Raw genomic sequence first — 15,867 nt, 5'->3', positions numbered from 1 at the left:
AAACTCACAGAGATCTGCCTGCCTCTGCCTCACAAATGCTGGTTGTTTGAGACAAGGTCTCATTGAGTTGACCCATGCTGGCCTTGAACTTGCTATTCTCTTGCCTTAGCTTCCTGAGTGGTTCTTATAGGCCTGTGCCACCAGACCTGATTGAATTTGTTTTTTGGTAGTATACGAATAGGTGGGTTTTTTATAAAGTGAAGTACCCTTAAGTGATTTTTGTTGTTGTTTTGAAAAGAGTTTTATTATGTAGCCCAGGCTGGCCCTGAAATTCTGGTTTTCATGCCTCAGTTTGCAGAGTACTCAGGGCACAAGTGTTCCCCAGCATGCCTAGCTTTGAACACTTTGGGGATTTATTTTTTATTTATTTTTAATTGTGTGTGTGTTGGTAGTACTGGTGAGTGAAGATGCCTTCAGAGGCCAGAGGCATGGGATGCCAGGGGTGCTAGAATAACAAGGGCTGCCTCTTCCCTTTCCCACATGGTGCTGAGGACCAAACAACAGCTGTCTGTGCTCTTAATTGCCGAGTCATCTTTCTTGCCCCAAACAATGTTTGTATGACAGGGCATACTGGTTTACTACATAGAGTTCTAGGCTAGCTGGATTGCATAGTGAGATTCCTTTCCTAAAATAAATGAATGAATGAAGGACTGTCATTAAGTTATCAGTTAAAATTTTTACTTCTTTTTAAAAGTACTTTTAGAGCCAGGTGGTGGTGGCACATGCCTCTAATCCCAGCACTTGGGAGGCAGAGGTTGGCAGATCTCTGTGAGTTCAAGGCCAGCCTGGTCTACAGAGTGAGTTCCAGGACAGGCTACAAAACTACAGAGAAACCCTGTTTTGAAAATAACCAAACAAATTTTTAGAACATGTATTTATCTTTTTTTATTAAAAGTTTTTACATTTTTCATGTTCAAAAATTAGGTATTCTAGACTTAAAAACTAACATCCTCAAGCACATTTTATCTTCAGTTGTCAGAAGGATGTATGTTCATAGAGTGTGTTGAAAATTAGGAAAATCGACGGTTCTGGTTCTGTCGGGGGTAATATTTAGGCTGTTATTTTGATAAAACCCAGTTGCTCTAATGTGATTTGAGAACACTTGCTCCACTGGAATGTACTTGCAGGGCAAGAACTGGGGCCTGGGTGAGAATGCACCATACTGGCCGGAATTGGTTTTGTACATGATCATCTGTGGTTTAGACAGTGAAGTGGTTGTGTGGAGTGTCTTAGGGTCCACCATACAGGAAAACACAGGATTGCCAGGGTTCACACATGGAGCCGGTGGTTCAGGCTTCATTTCTGCATCTGAAGTCAAAGTACTTTTCTTATCCTAAAAGGTACATAAAACCATCCTCAGTTACACAGAGCAGACTTAGACCTATCTATTTCCCCCACCCTTTATCTTTTCATAGCCTCTTTTCTTAGCTTTCTTTCTTTTTTTTTTTTTTTTTTTTTTTTGGTTTTTCGAGACAGGCTTTGGATCCTGTCCTGGAACTAGCTCCTAGCTCTGTAGACCAGGCTGGTGTCGAACTCACAGAGATTGCCTGCCTCTGCCTCCTGAGTGCTGGGATTAAAGGCATGCGCCACCATCGCCCGGCTTTTTTTTTTTTCTTCGAGACAGGGTTTCTCTGTAGCTTTGGAGCCTGTCCTGGAACTCCCTTGGTAGACCAGGCTGGCCTCGAACTCACAGAGATCCGCCTGTCTCTGCCTCCCAAATGCTGGGATTACAGGAGTGCGCCACCACCGCCTGGCTCTTTTTTTTTCTGAGACAGGGTTTTATTATGTAGCTTTGGTTGGCCTGGAGCTCACTATGTAGATCAAGCTGTTGGGGAACTCAGCAGAGATCTGTCTGCCTCTGTAGTGCTGGGATTAAAGTCTAGGGCTACCTACCATACCTGGCTGTTGGGAAATATTTTAAGGTGTGCTACTTTTGTTTATGCTGCATTTGTTTAACTCTGTGAAACTGTGATTCTGTGGTTCTTTGCCTGTCTAACACACCTGATGGTCTAGTAAAGCACTGAATGGCAGGATCAAGGACAGGCAGGGCTGGCAGGCAGAGAGAATAAATCGGGGGAACAAATGAGAGAACAAGAGGAGGAGGACGTCAGGGGCAGCACCCAGCCACCCCCAGAGTAAGAGTGAAAGTAAGATGCACAGAAGTAAGAAAAGGAAAAGCCCAGAGGCAAAAGGTAGTCAGAATAATTTAAGAAAAGCAGGCAAGAAACAAAATGGGCATTTCTTTTTTTCTTTTTTTTTTTTTTATTTTTTTTTTACTTTTTTTTTTTGAGTTTTCGAGACAGGGTTTCTCTGTGGTTTTGGAGCCTGTCCTGGAACTAGCTCTTGTAGACCAGGCTGGTCTCGAACTCACAGAGATCCGCCTGCCTCTGCCTCCCAAGTGCTGGGATTAAAGGCGTGCGCCACCACCACCCGGCTCAAAATGGGCATTTCTAACTCAGGGGAAGCCTCTGTAGCTGGGTCGTGGTGGTGCACGCCTTTAATCCCAACACTCAGGAGGCAGAGACAGGCGATTCTCTGTGATTTCGAGGTCTACAGAGTTGCACAGAAAAACAGTCTTGAAAAATGAAAAACAAACAAACAAAAGACTAAGTCTCCGTGTGAGAGTTATTTGGGAGCTAGGTGGTGAGCCCCTCAGAAAAGCCAAAAGAGCAAAACATTGCACAATACTTGGCTTTATTTTGCTCTCTCTTTTAGGGAAAGGGTCTCAGGAGGCCCAGGCTAGCCTAGAACTCTATGTGTAGCTGCAGGTGACTGTGAACTTCTGACCACCTTGCCTTCAACCTTCCAAGCATTAGCATCATGTCATGGGCCATCATGTGTAACCACCATGGCTGTCTTGGAACTCACTTTGTCGACCAGGCTGGTCTTGAACTCATGGATATCTGCCAACTCTGGCACCCAAGTGCTGGGATTAAAGGCATGCGCCACCACCACCTGGTTTAGTTAATCTTTTAAATCCTTTGGCCAGTGCAATTTAAAAAGCCATCGAATTACAGACTTTGCTGTGAAGCCATCTATGGAGGCCTCTGTCCTGAGCAGCCTTCACCCATTCAACACGTTGTACACTTGCGGTCTTTCTCCTACGTGGCTCCCCTGTTCTCTTAGTATCTGTGCTGCAACCTACACAACATGAATTTGTTTCCTCACAACTCCAGCCTTGCTTTATACTTAATGCCCGAATCTCTTTTTTCATCAGTCACTAATCTTTCTCACCCAAGAGGTTTCTGGGCAGCGCTCATGCTGCTTATCTGGTAGAGAGGCTTTGTCTACCCAATGTTGCCGACACCGCATCCTTTTCTGGTTCTTTGAAACAGTCTCATCCTGTGGCCCAGACTGGCTTTGAACTCAAGAAACAACTCCTGCCTCAGCTTCCTGAGCGGTGGCATTGCAGGCTTGTATCTTGGCTCTGCGATTCCTGTACTAGCTGCACGACATTGTTATTTTATAAACCTACACGGCTAGAGATGAGGCAGGAGCACAGTGTGCTTGACTACCGTGAACTGACGTCATCGGAAGTTGCAAAGGGAGAGAGAGGCCATCCTGTTATACAGGAGGTCCTGGACTGAGAAAAAAAAATCTAGAAACTAGAATACTAGAAGAGTGTGGTGTAAGGCAGACACTTCCATCAAGATGTGACCCACTTAAAAATGGCTAAAACAGCAACAAAACCCAAACCACAGATTTGGGCTCACTTGAAGGAAAATTGAATGCAAACATTAAAATGCTGAATAAATGGATTTTTTGAAACAGGTCCCAATAATTATGTGGCCCCAAACTCTTTGCAATTCTCCTGCCTTAGCTTCCATAGTGCTGGGATTCTAGGTCTGGACCACCATGCCTAGCTATATCATGGGCTTTCTTTGGTTATTACTATCTGCTTCAGTTACTGAGGACTCCAGTTTTCATTAAATCACCTACTACTGAAACTAAAACTTAGCACCTTCAGCTCCAGAGTTCATTTTTTAAAAAGTCACTTCAAACAATGCAAATCACTGGATTATTTATCTACTATCAAATCAGGGGATGGTGTCATCGAGATATATCTTTTAGATATCCATCGTAATTGAAGATGTTCATAGGTAATCAAAGTAACTACCACTTTACCCCACTCACTGTAAAAGCAGATTTGTTATTTGGATTTCAGCCTCTTTGTAGTGGCGTAGGCCTGTAATCCCAATACTTGGGAGGTAGAGGCCAGAGGTTCTGGAGTTCAATGCCAGCTACACAGAGAATATGAGGTCAGCCTGAGCTACTCTGTGAAGCTCTGTCTAAAAAACACAACAAAACAAAACACCACCCCAAACTCCTCCCTCACCCAAACTAAAACAAGGGGTCAGGGATATAACTACTTAGCATAGTGCTCTCCTAATTTGTGTGAGGCTTGAGGTTCAGTCCCTGGTTACAGCAACACAAATATCAGGTCTAATTGTGAAACCAGTTTTGCCCAACGTCAGCTACTTGAATGACTTCCTTTATTATTTACTCATTAGCTAGGTAGGAGATAGAGGAAAGTTAGCAATCCTCTGGTGTGAGGGCACTGCGTTTCCTCACCACAATCCTTTTAGATAAGACATACTATAAATGATACCAAAATGACGGTACTAGGGCTTGGAAGTGTAAAGCGATTGCCTACCATTCACAAGACCCTGGATGAAATTCCCATGAGCGCAAACATAAAATAAAAATCATCCTGGTATGCCGGGCGGTGGTGGCGCACGCCTTTAATCCCAGCACTAGGGAGGCAGAGGCGGGCAGATCTCTGTGAGTTCGAGACCAGCCTGGTCTACAGAGCTAGTTCCAGGACAGGCTCCAAAAACCACAGAGAAACCCTGTCTCGAAAAACAAAAACAAAACAAACAAACAAAAAAAAATCATCCTGGTAAAAACCATCACCAGTTTGTAGCGAGGTGCCGCCTTTATACCTTCAGAGCAATAATTACTTAGTGGATCGTGCATGTACACTTGTAAATGTAAAAGCCTGGTGACTAACTAGGTGAGTAGATGGTGCCTCAAACACTATCAGAGAGTTTGACTTTCCAAAGCGTCTATCTAGCCTTCCGCCCAAACCCACCAAGTCGCAGTCGATCTCTTTCTCCATCTTCTAAATCTCTTCTGCCAAAGCAGCTCTTTCCTGATGGCGAGATGTCTGACGAGGGCGCGGGGTACGGTCTCCTCACAGAACCGAAGGAAAGCAGCAGCAATGAAGAAATCAGAACAGTCCGTGTCGCGTTAACTGCTAGATCTGGGTAGTGAGCGAGTAGGTGGAAAGTCTCAGTCTTCCAGTGTGGCCTCCAGTCTCCATGGCAACCGGCTGCAGGCGTGGGAGCCCGGATGTTATGGGGATCCGCGGTCGTCCCGCCCAGCTTCCGGCGGCCTCAGGGCCGCCTGCCGCACAGATCTTCGGGCGTTGTAGTTCTTTTTCTCCGTCGCGGACTAGCGGAAGGCCCAGAAGGAACTACAAGTCTCAGCATGCCCCACGGCGCCGCGCCTGCCGCCCCTTCCCTGCTGCGGACGCCCGCGAGCAGGTTGTTGTTTTTATGAGGCGTCACTGGCGTCTGGAACCCGGACGCCGCCACGGTGACAACCGGTGCGGTCGGGCGGAGGAGGCGCTGCCTTCAGGTAGGTACCCGGGGCTCAGGTTGGGAGAATGAGGCGTGCGCCGCAAGCAGCTCGTGCCTTCGGGCATAGCGCCGGGAGGCTGTCTTCTGGCGGTTTCCTCGGTCCTCACGCTCACGGGCGACCTCGGGTGGAGGGCGCGACCCGGCGGGCGTGAAGCGCGGGCTCGCGGGCTGCAGTCTCCGCGAGCTCCGAGCTGGGCGCCCTGGGATTCGGGTGCGGTTGCATCCATATGCTGAGATGCCGCGTGCGTCACCCTGCGGTCGCTCTGAGATCCCGGGTGTCAGGAATGAAAAAGTGCCAGCGTGCAGCCCAGAGATGCACTTCTAGTCAACCCCGAAGCCGTTCTGCCCCACCATCCCCTTTTTCTTCTCCTGTTCTTCACCCTTTCCCTCCGGGGCCTCCCCGGCGTTGACCAGGCTCGTGGGCTTGTCCTCAATAGCAGCTGCGCGTATGCCATACGTGTTTACCTTTATTTTTCCAACTCTGTCAGGAGCCGCGCTGGAGTCCTAGACCTCAGCAAGTTGGGGTGTTTTGTTGAGGGGTAAACTGTGCACCGCCCTTCCTCACGTTTCCTTTCTTAACCGTATGGAGCTATTTGTACCCCGAATGGGCAACCAATTCATGACTCTAAATTAGTGCTTTTGCGTCTTCCAGCAAGGTCACGTAAATTCTTGAAATGCCAGCATTAACTATCTAGCCTTAAAGTCCCTTTGGTTTTCTGAGATAGAGTTTCTAGAGTTTCTCTGGAACCCTGACTGAGCTAGAACTCGCTCTGTAGGCTGGGCTGGACTTGAAATCAGAGTTCCGCTTGCCTCTAACACCTGAATTCCGGGATTAAAGGTGTGTACCACCACCGCCCAGCTTCAAGGTCCTAATCTTAAAGGCGTCCCATTTCTCTGGGGATGTTTTATCACGTGTTTACTAGTTTACATAGTTTACTATTCTGACCAAACTCAAGTCACAGGGGAACTGCTGAGGTTGTGAGGTGAGTTAATGCTGGGAAGTGCTTTTTTTTTTTTCCTGTGTAGCTCTGGTCCTGGTAGTACTTAATATAGCCCAGACTAGACCTGGGAGTTTACTTGCCTAAGACTCCTAAGCACTGTGATCATAGCTGAGTACCAGCAAGCCCTGCTGTTTTAACCCCTTTACACTAAAGTTGGAATTCCAGTCAAGGGTGTCAAACTAGATATTTAGAATCAGAAGCTGGAGACTGTCAAGCTTGGTACCAATCTCGGCAATATAGTGAGGCCATATTCCCAAATGAAAAGGTCTGAGAATGTAGTCTTTTTGGTACAGTGCTCATTTAGTGTATGTAAGGCTCTTCTGGGTTCAGTCCCCAGGATGATCTCAGGAAAACCAGAGAACCAGTGTTATGCTCGGAACCAAAGAAGAGACAATTATATTTGTGTTGGAAATAGAGCTCAAGGGATATTTAGTTTGAAAGTGATTATCTAGGATGTGAAACTAAACTGACTTCTTTTTGCCTTACTGTATTTTCTGTAGTGGGTGGAATGCAGCCATTTTTATTCCCCATATGGCATATTTCTTTTTTTAAGATTTATTGTTTTGTGTTTTACCTACGCGTTTGTAAGGGTAGCACACGTGTGCAAGGCCAGACAATCCGGACGTGTGTGCTGAGAACTGACCTTGTAACATTCGCTGTAATCAACCCTGTCTCAACTAGCCCAGGCCGACTCAAATTGGCGTTGTTGTTGGGGGTGGGGGGAATGGGAGGCTGAGACAGGGTTCCCCCCCATAACAGCCCTGGCCTTCCTTGTACGAACTTGTTCTATAAACTAGGCTGGCCTTGAACTCAGAGACCCACCTCCCTCTACCTCTGAGTGCTGGGATTGGGGTGTCTGTCTGTGTTTTTAGATAGTGTCTGACTCTTTCCAAGGACTGGGGCTTGTTGCAGTTAGTTACCCTGCTAGTTATTCCTGTGCAGTTGTGAGCCTGCTTGAGCTCTTCATAAGATTATCTGTGAAGCCTTTGTTGCTTTTTAGGTGGTAGTATTTATAACCTGTTTTCTCCGGTTGTCTTGGGAGCTTTCCTCCACATTTCAGTTTCTTTTCAACATTTTCTGTCCTTTAGCTGTGTGTCTGTGTGTGTCTTGTGTTGGTTTGTTAGCTGTGTTGTGGGTGCTGGAAATCAAACCCAGGTCTTCTGGGAGAACAGTTAGCACTTCTAACCTCTGAGGCTTCTCTCCAGCCTGTCTTGTGTTGGTTTATCTGTGATTAGGTTTGGTTCATTCACAGGGTAAAAGAAACATTTATATTAGATTAGTGTATCAGAGCTACCAAGTTCCACAGCATTGCTGTCTAGGTGAAATTGTATTTTTAACTAACTTTAAATTATTTATGCCGGGCGATGGTGGCACACGCCTTTAATCCCAGCACTCGGGAGGCAGAGGCAGGCGGATCTCTGTGCATTCAAGGCCAGCCTGGTCTACAGAGCTAGTTCCAGGACAGTCTCCAAAGCCACAGCGAAACCCTGTCTCGAAAAACCAAAAAAAAAACCAACTTTAAATTATTTGAATATGTATTTTATTTTAAGTTATTTGAATATGAATCGTAAAACCCATGTTTGTGGTTTGAAAAATGTCAAGAAGGTGGCCTTCACAGTCATCACTGCCCCTCCTCAAAAGGTTTCTATTCCTAGTAACAGTCAGATTTGACTAGATTAACCAAGTAAATAGGCTGGTTTCAGTATTTACTGTAATGGAAAAATTAAAAATGCTGCAGGATCTCTGACAGCAGAAATGCTGTAGGTCCCCAAGCGGTGTTAGCGGGCCGTGTGGCAGCAGGCAGCAGGCCCTGAGAGCAACCAGTCCCAGACAGAGACTGCTCATCCCCAAGCAGTGGCTGGTCCCAGGCAGGAAGACAGTGGTGGGTGGGCAAGAAACAGAGACATGAATAGGCATGAAATGCAGAGTGAGGTTGAATATTTATTCAGGAGGTTATGAAGGGAGAAGGGAGGAGAGAGAGAGAGGAGAAGAAGAAAGAAAGACAGAGGGGAAGCAGAGAAGTGGGGAGAGAGGCAGAAGCGAAGCTGCCTCTCTGAGAGGAAGAAGGAAAAAAGAGGAAGTTCAGGCCGGAAGCTGAAGATCAGCCTGCCTCAGCGGATGGGGGAGTGGGCGTGGCTTGTCTCTTAAAGAGACACAACAATCATTACATTTACTATTTGCCTTATGCAGTTAAACAGGACTAAAACATCTTCCAGTTTGAGTTCAGAGTTGGAGTTTAGTCCTGTAATGGAAGGATTGCATGCAACTAATATGTTTTGAAGTTTTTGTTTTGTTTCATTTGAGTTTTTTGGAAGGGTGAAAATTTGCTGAGTTAGTAAGGTTTTCTTGGAATTCGGTATCATGAGTTGCAGAGTTTCCTCAATAAGGGTATAATATGATTGTTCTTAGTGTGACTGACCTACTCAGCTCTGAGTTCATATTGCCAGTGAGCTCCAGCGAGCCTTGCAAAGGAAAGCAGGGTTCAATGATGAATAATTAACTGAACTTCTGAGACTTTCCACTGATAAGTTAGAAGTAACAGCTGTGCATTTTCAAGGTGGATTTGTGAAGATGGAATTGGATATGCAAATGAAATTGCGATGACGACAGATTTATCTCTGTATAACATTATTGACCTTAGTAGGTGACGTGTGAAACTTCACATTGGTAGTGTGAAGACAATGCCATGCATGTTTTTTGTGCATAATTTTTGAGAAGAAATACCATGGCTTCATTTGTCTTCTTGTTGGAGCTGGGTAGCATGCTCTAGTTGGATGGCCAATTGGTTTCCTTCCTCACTGTGACTTTGCTCTTCTGAAGACCTGGGATTGTAAAACATTGCCTCTGCGGTTGGGCTCTTCATGCTCGTCTCGGTCTCACATGTAGAAGTTTGATTTCATAGGAAGTGGCTTTTCTTTTTAATGTTGTCCTCCCGAGCAGCAAGACTACATTGAGCCTGAAATCCTCTGGCAGATGTGAGAGCCCTCCCGGGTGAGGTGGAGATGCCTCCTCCTGGGAAAGTCAGCTGTTGCCATTGGCGTCTGATTCTGGGGTGGACCTCCTTAGGTTGACATAAGGCATTAATGTAAAGCAGTGTTTAGAAATTTCTAGGTTCATTTGAAAGGCTGTATCAGAGTAACATAGGTGTGTGGAGGTAAATACTTGGGAAATGTACTGTGGAGGGTCTGGACAGCTCAGGCGCATCCTTGTCGGGTCCTAGTGCTGCCAGATGACAGCTTTTCTCCCTGTGATCAGATGTGAACGGCAACAAGAACGGATGTTTAAAATCCTTGGGTTATCAGCTTTTCTTTCTGAATACAGAGACAATAACTAGGGAAAGTAGAGTAAATTACCTTTTTGTGAAAATGTTTAGAACTAAAACATTTGTGTGTGTGTGTGTGTGTAGAGAGAGAGAGAGAGAGAGAGAGAGAGAGAGAGAGAGAGAGAGAGAGAGAACCAGATTTGTGAGATGCTGAAGCCACCCCTGGACTCAGTGCTGCGGTGTGGACCCTGCCCATCTTAGATATCTGTTAACTTTAAAAAGGGGGATTTATTATTTACTGTGTGCTCCTGTGTCTGGGCATGTGCAGGTGAGTTCGGGTAACGATGGACACAAGGTGTTGGATCCCCCAGAAACAGCACAGTTTTTGTGAGCCACCCATTGTGGGTGCTGGGCACTGAGTTTGGGTCCTCTGACAGAACAGTGCCCAGCTAGCTCTCCAGCCTCATTGTTGGCTCTCTTTGGTTTTTTCAAAGTTGTGCTTTAACTACCCTGGAGAATCAGGGTTTCTAACAGTGCAAATAGCTAACGGGAGGAGGACTTCTCTCCTTTGGGTATCTTAATTTTCTCTCAGGGTTTGAATCGTTGCTCTCAACTTTAAGAAGTTGTGGCTTTAGATTGAGGCAAAAGAAAGGACTGTTTACTTCAGATACCTGTGAGTGGTTTTGGCTTCCTGGTTTGCAGAGTGTTACATCACAGAAGGAAACTTGCAAAGCAGTGGTGTTGCCTCACTTCTCTTGCAGAAGAATTGATGTTCTGGATGAAAAGGTGCATTTAGTGTTTGCAGCAGTAGTACATGAATGGGGTGAATTTATTCCTCTGCCTTTATATTTTAAAAATATTTTAATAGATTTTGTTTTTAGACGTAGAGTTTCATGTAGCTCAGGTTAGTCCAGCCTCACTATATGGACTAGGCTGGCCTTGAACTTCTGTTCTTGCCTTTCCAGTGCTGGGAATTGTGTGCTACCACACACAGATATTTTGAAGACAGGGTTTTACTCTGTGGCCACGCTGTCCTGGAGCTCATGGGTAATTTTACTGCCTCTGTTTGCCTGAGTGTTGGGTTTATAGTGTGCCCTCCTTGCCTGGTTTACATTATTTTTTTTAATGTTTTTTATTTTATGTGCATTGAAACTAAGGTTACAGACAGTTGTGAGCTGCCATGTGGGTGCTGGGAATTGAACCCGGGCCCTCTGGAATTGCTCTTAATTGCTGGGCCATCGCTCTAGTCTCTGGCTTACATTATTTTTAGTGACAATGTTTTCTTACCTGATTTCCTACTAGAAGAGAGCTTGCTTATTGCAGAGAGATATCTTTGTATTCACTGACAGGAGTAATTAACCAGAGACTACCTTATCTCCTGGACTGTGTGGGCTTAATTCACTGGAAATCTAATAGCTAACACTTTAAGGTAACATTAACTTCATTGACACGTTATTTAATTTCTTTAACTTTCAAGGAGAAACTGCTCTTCTCAGAGATGATGGATGTGTCTTTCACTATGCTTAAAACTGGTTTTCTTGTTTTGAGACAGGTTATTATCATATAGCTCCTGCCTAGAACTTGCCACATAAACTGGCTGGCCTCAAAAATTCAGTGGTCTACCTGCCTGCTGGGATTAAAGGCATGCACCACCACACACTTTTAATTGTGTTGTGTATGTATCCTAATTTGCTGCTGTGAAGAGACACCATTACCAATGCAACTTAAAAACAAAAGAAATTATTGGGTCTCATAATTCTAGGGAGTTAGAATCCATGAGTGTCATGGAGAGCATGGCCTCAAGCAAGCAGACACAGTGGTGGAGAAGTAGCTGGGTTTACATCTAGGCAGAGAGAAAGAGAATGCTAACTGGGAATGGTTCTACCAACTGGAGACCAAGTATTCAGACGCAGCATATGGGGCCTAGTCTCTTCCAGACCACCGCAGTGTGTAGGTCTGTGTGGCTGTGTGCTTGGAAGTGCAGGCATCCCTGGAGACTAGAGGTGTTGAATTCCTGTGGAACTGAAGTTACAGTATGCACTCTTAACCAATGAGCCATCTTTCCAGCCCCTTTTCTTTTTGTGACAGCCTAGGCTAGCCTCAGCCAATATGTAACCTTAATTGTCTTGGAACTCATGATCTGATCTCCTGTCTCAGACTTCAAGTAATTGGGATTACAGGCTTAGGTCACTGGGCCTGAAGGTTTGAGATTTTCTATAGAATAGTCTTTAAGGCCAAGCATGGTGGCTCAAGTCTGTAGTTCTTGAATGGGGAAGTCTGAGTCAAGAAGACAAAAAGTTCAAGGCCAGCCTGGTTAAGTTAGTGGAACCCTGAAACACTGAGCTGTACGTCAGTGGTAAAGTGCTTGCCTAGCATGTATAAGGAAGGCCTTAGTTAACTCCCAGGACTGAAAACAGGCCCATTGAGTGTGATGATGAAAACATGCTCCATTTTCTTTATTGTCACTTCTTTCTTGCTTTTGGGTCTTTTTGTGTTAGAGTCTCAGGCCACAATTCAGGCTTGTCTCATAGTCTCTTCTCACTTGTGGCTGGGGAGCACAGCTGGGTAACAGGCCCAGCCACCACCATGCTTAGCTGTTTATTTTGGTTTGGTTTTTCAAGACCTTAGCCTCTGTTGCCCTGGCTGTCCTTGAACTTGCTGGGTTGATGATGCTGGCCTTGGGTTAAAGGCACACCCAGCATTGAGCATTTTTAGAATAAGGAAGACTAGGTTCTGCCGTGCTGTTAGGCTGGCCTTGGCTCAGACACTCAGACACAGGAATACAGTGTACACGCCATCAAATTAGCTTCCAGAGCATTCATTTTTTCTCCTCAGTAAAGTAACTAAGCTGGTTTCATTTTACATAATATGTTCTTCAAACTCATGCAGTAATTTTAATCTAATAAAATGAGAGAGTGGAATGCCCAGCTGGGACTGGTGACATGTCTAAGCCATCCCAGTACTTGGGAGTGAAGAAAGGAGGGCTTTGAGTTGGAGGCCAGCTTGGCCTATGTAGCAGGGCTCTGTCTCCAAGATAAACAGACGCAAAGTTGGAGAGAACTCAGTAAAGTACTTGTGAGGCAGGCATGAGGGCTTAAGTTCAGTACCCAGAACCCACATAAGCGGGGTGGTGGTGGCACACACCTTTAATCCCAGCAGAGGCAGGCAGATTTCTGAGTTCGAGGTCAGCCTGGACTACAGAGCAAGTTCCAGGACAGGCTCCAAAGAGAAACCCTGTCGCGAAAAACCAGAAAAAGTGTCACGGTAGCGCAGGTTTATGAGTGAGGCAGGTCTCTGAAGTTTGCTGGTCAGTGCCAGGCCAGTCTTTAAAGCTACAGAGAAACCCTGTCTCGAAAAACCAAATAAATAAATATATATATTAATTAAAAAGGCACTACAATGATTGCTCAGTGGTTGAGAGCTTGCTGCTCATGGAGAGGACCCAGGTCCGATTCCCAGTACCCACATGGTGTCTTATAGGCATCTGTAACTCAGTTCTGGGACATCTGACACCTTTTGACCTCCATGGACACCAAACCTGCATGAGAGACACAGACATGTGCAGGCAAGACACACATACACATACCAAAATATTTAAGGAGAATTTTCAGGAGGAAAAAAGACCTCAATGAATCTACTCAGGCTGATCTTGAAGTTAAACTTTTAGCCCAGACTGGCCTTAAACTCCCTGTTGTTCCTCAGCCTCCTGCATAGCTGCAATTACAGGCCCGTGTTTAGAGTCAGAGTCTGGACAGTGACCAAGATGGAGTCTTCATGGAGAGCCCAGCAGCTCGTGACTTTTACCTACCTCAGTCTGTGGTCTGGTGGAATCACAGAACTGTGAGATAACAGTGCCCCCATTCTTCTCCCTCATGCATGTCTAATTCTAGAAGATACGGAAATGAAAACCCTGCCTTCTTCATAGTAAAATGTAGCTTCTTAGGAACAATGTGGCGGGTGTCATCATGCCAGGTAATGTTGTAGTTAGTGGGGAAAGTTAGTAGTGTTGTGTTGCTCTTCGTTTTTTGAGACCGTGTCTCAGTGTGTAGCCCTGGCTGTCCAATGTGGACCAGGTTGGCCTCAAAGTCACTGAGATCTGCCTGCCTCTATCTCCAAAAGGCGTGGTCCACACCCCCTGGCTAGCACAGGACAGTTCTTAATGGAGGGTGATGCATAAGAATGAGTCTCCTACCCTTGAAGCTCTTAGAAAGCCCTTGGAATTTCTGGAGGCTGCTGGTTAAGGGAGCCTGCCTGCCTCCCTCCCTCCTGTCTTCCACTCGTTTCCCCCTCCCTTCCCCTTTGGAGTGTCTTGCTGTCTATTCTGGGCTGGCTTACAGTTGGCAGCCCTCTCACCTCAGCTTTCCTAGTGCTGCCTCCTGGGATTGAGGAGCCTTACTGCTGTCCAGGAGTCTGGGGAAGGTCATCGCAAACTAGCTATTCTTAGTGCAGAACAGAGGGTGGGGCAACTTCTCAGTCGTAAAGTGTGAAGGAGTGTCTGGCACAGCTGCTTGGTCTGGAGCTTCCTGTGCTGTCAAGAGTGACCTTGAACTTCTGATCCTGTCTGCTAGGATTTTGGGTGGTGGCCAGCTGTTTAGTTCACAGGTGCTGGAAATCAGCTCTAGCTAGGCATGCTCAGCTGGAAATCCGAGCTACATCCTCACCCGTGGCTGCAGTTTTGTTGGAAGCACAGCTTTCAGGTTGGATCCGACACTTCCATAGTGTCTGCAGTGCCAAAAGCTAGTTTATGAGGTGAATTCTCAAAGCATGGCATGGTGTTGCAAACCAGTAATTCTAGAATTCTGGAGGCAGGTAAGGAAATTGAAAGTTAAAGACTAATCTATGCTAGCTAGTATAAGGTATGAAAGCTTGGTCTTAGTTTAGACGTGTTCCCAAATCGCTCTTAAAACTTCAATTAACCTGTTTATATTAATCTACATCCTGCAAGTGGCCTGTTACCTCTCTCTACTGCACATCCGATCTCCTCCTCGTCTTGCTGGCAAATTCGTCCCATCTCTCTGGAAGTTCTGCCTATTTTTCTCTAGTTAGCTATTGGCCATTCGGCTCTTTATTAAACAAACCAGTTAGAAGGTGCCTTGGCAGAGACACATCTTCACAGTGTACAAAAAGATTATCTCATTAAAAAAATCCAGGCATCCTTTGTCTTTCAGATCTAATTTCTGTTGGTTGTAGCAGCACAGCTGTGCAGGTTGCCTTGGCTCCAGAGAGTTCCCGTCTTTACAATTTGGTTTCTTCTTACAGGTGTGCAGTCATATGCCCAGTGTGGAAAACCCAAGGGGGTTGTCACAGTCCTGTTTCAGTCTCACCTGGGGGTTTTATGTTATAGAGATTTTACAGACATTTAAAAAATGTGTTCCAGGCTGGAGAGATGGCTCAGAAGTTAAGAGCACTGGCTGCTTTTTCAGAGGTCCTGAGTTCAATTCCCAGCAACCGTGTGTGTGGTGGCTCAAAAACCATCCAAAATGAGATCTGGTGCCCTCTTCTGGTGTGAGGCTTACACACAAACACAAGCTATGTACATAATAAGTAAATAACATCTATAAATAAATAATGTGTCCCACGTTTTGCTGTATGTTCTTGTATTTATAGACTTGAAAAATGTCTGAAAATTCCAGCGACAGTGACTCATCTTGTGGTTGGACAGTCATCAATCATGAGGTATGTTCTCTGGTACATTGTTAGCAGTGAAGAATCTACTTTATGGAGGTCAGTGTTTTCTACATGTAAGCCATGGGTTCTTTTGTGTATAGTTTGGGCATTTTCCCAACTAAACTTGGCTACTAAAATACTATTGAATTACATAAAATCCTAGTTCGTTCTCTCTCTCTCTCTCTCTCTCTCTCTCTCTCTCTCTCTCTCTCTCTCTCTCTCTCTCAACAATTTGAGACAGGGTCAAAACTTTGAGTTGCATTAGGTAGCTTTGGAATCTTTATGTGTCTCAGGC

The 15,867-nt window shown here is 45.5% G+C and overlaps 2 protein-coding genes across 8 annotated transcripts in view; one reads left to right on the top strand and one right to left on the bottom strand.

Moving 5' to 3' along the window:
• Positions 1–859: 859 nt before the first annotated feature.
• Pierce2 (piercer of microtubule wall 2) lies at positions 860–5,411 on the bottom strand. Its single transcript, XM_075965279.1, has 2 exons — positions 5,093–5,411; positions 860–1,333 (listed from the first exon to the last, which is right to left on the bottom strand). Exons 1-2 carry the CDS (start codon positions 5,117–5,119, stop codon positions 992–994), a joined length of 369 nt encoding a protein of 122 aa, XP_075821394.1. The 5' UTR covers positions 5,120–5,411; the 3' UTR covers positions 860–991.
• Positions 5,412–5,507: 96 nt separating this feature from the next.
• The window catches only part of Ccpg1 (cell cycle progression 1), a 36,165-nt gene continuing 25,805 nt past the window's right edge, over positions 5,508–15,867 (top strand). For all 7 annotated transcript variants that reach the window (XM_075965274.1, XM_075965272.1, XM_075965270.1 and 4 more), the window contains exons 1-2: positions 5,508–5,640; positions 15,513–15,581. In XM_075965274.1, the coding sequence (XP_075821389.1) occupies positions 15,522–15,581 (60 nt within the window). In that variant the 5' untranslated portion in view covers positions 5,508–5,640; positions 15,513–15,521. The remainder of the gene's footprint in view (positions 5,641–15,512; positions 15,582–15,867) is intronic.

Source organism: Microtus pennsylvanicus, chromosome 3 (genome assembly GCF_037038515.1).
Source record: "Microtus pennsylvanicus isolate mMicPen1 chromosome 3, mMicPen1.hap1, whole genome shotgun sequence".
Classification (NCBI taxonomy): Eukaryota; Metazoa; Chordata; class Mammalia; order Rodentia; family Cricetidae; genus Microtus; species Microtus pennsylvanicus.
This window is presented reverse-complemented; position numbering and strand designations above follow the sequence as displayed.

Coding starts and splice junctions, on each gene's coding strand:
- Pierce2 (XM_075965279.1), bottom strand. CDS start 5,119: ATGGAGAAAGAGATCGACTGCGACTTG. Junction 1,334..5,092: donor AAGAGATCGACTGCGACTTG/GTGGGTTTGGGC, acceptor TGTACCTTTTAG/GATAAGAAAAGTACTTTGAC.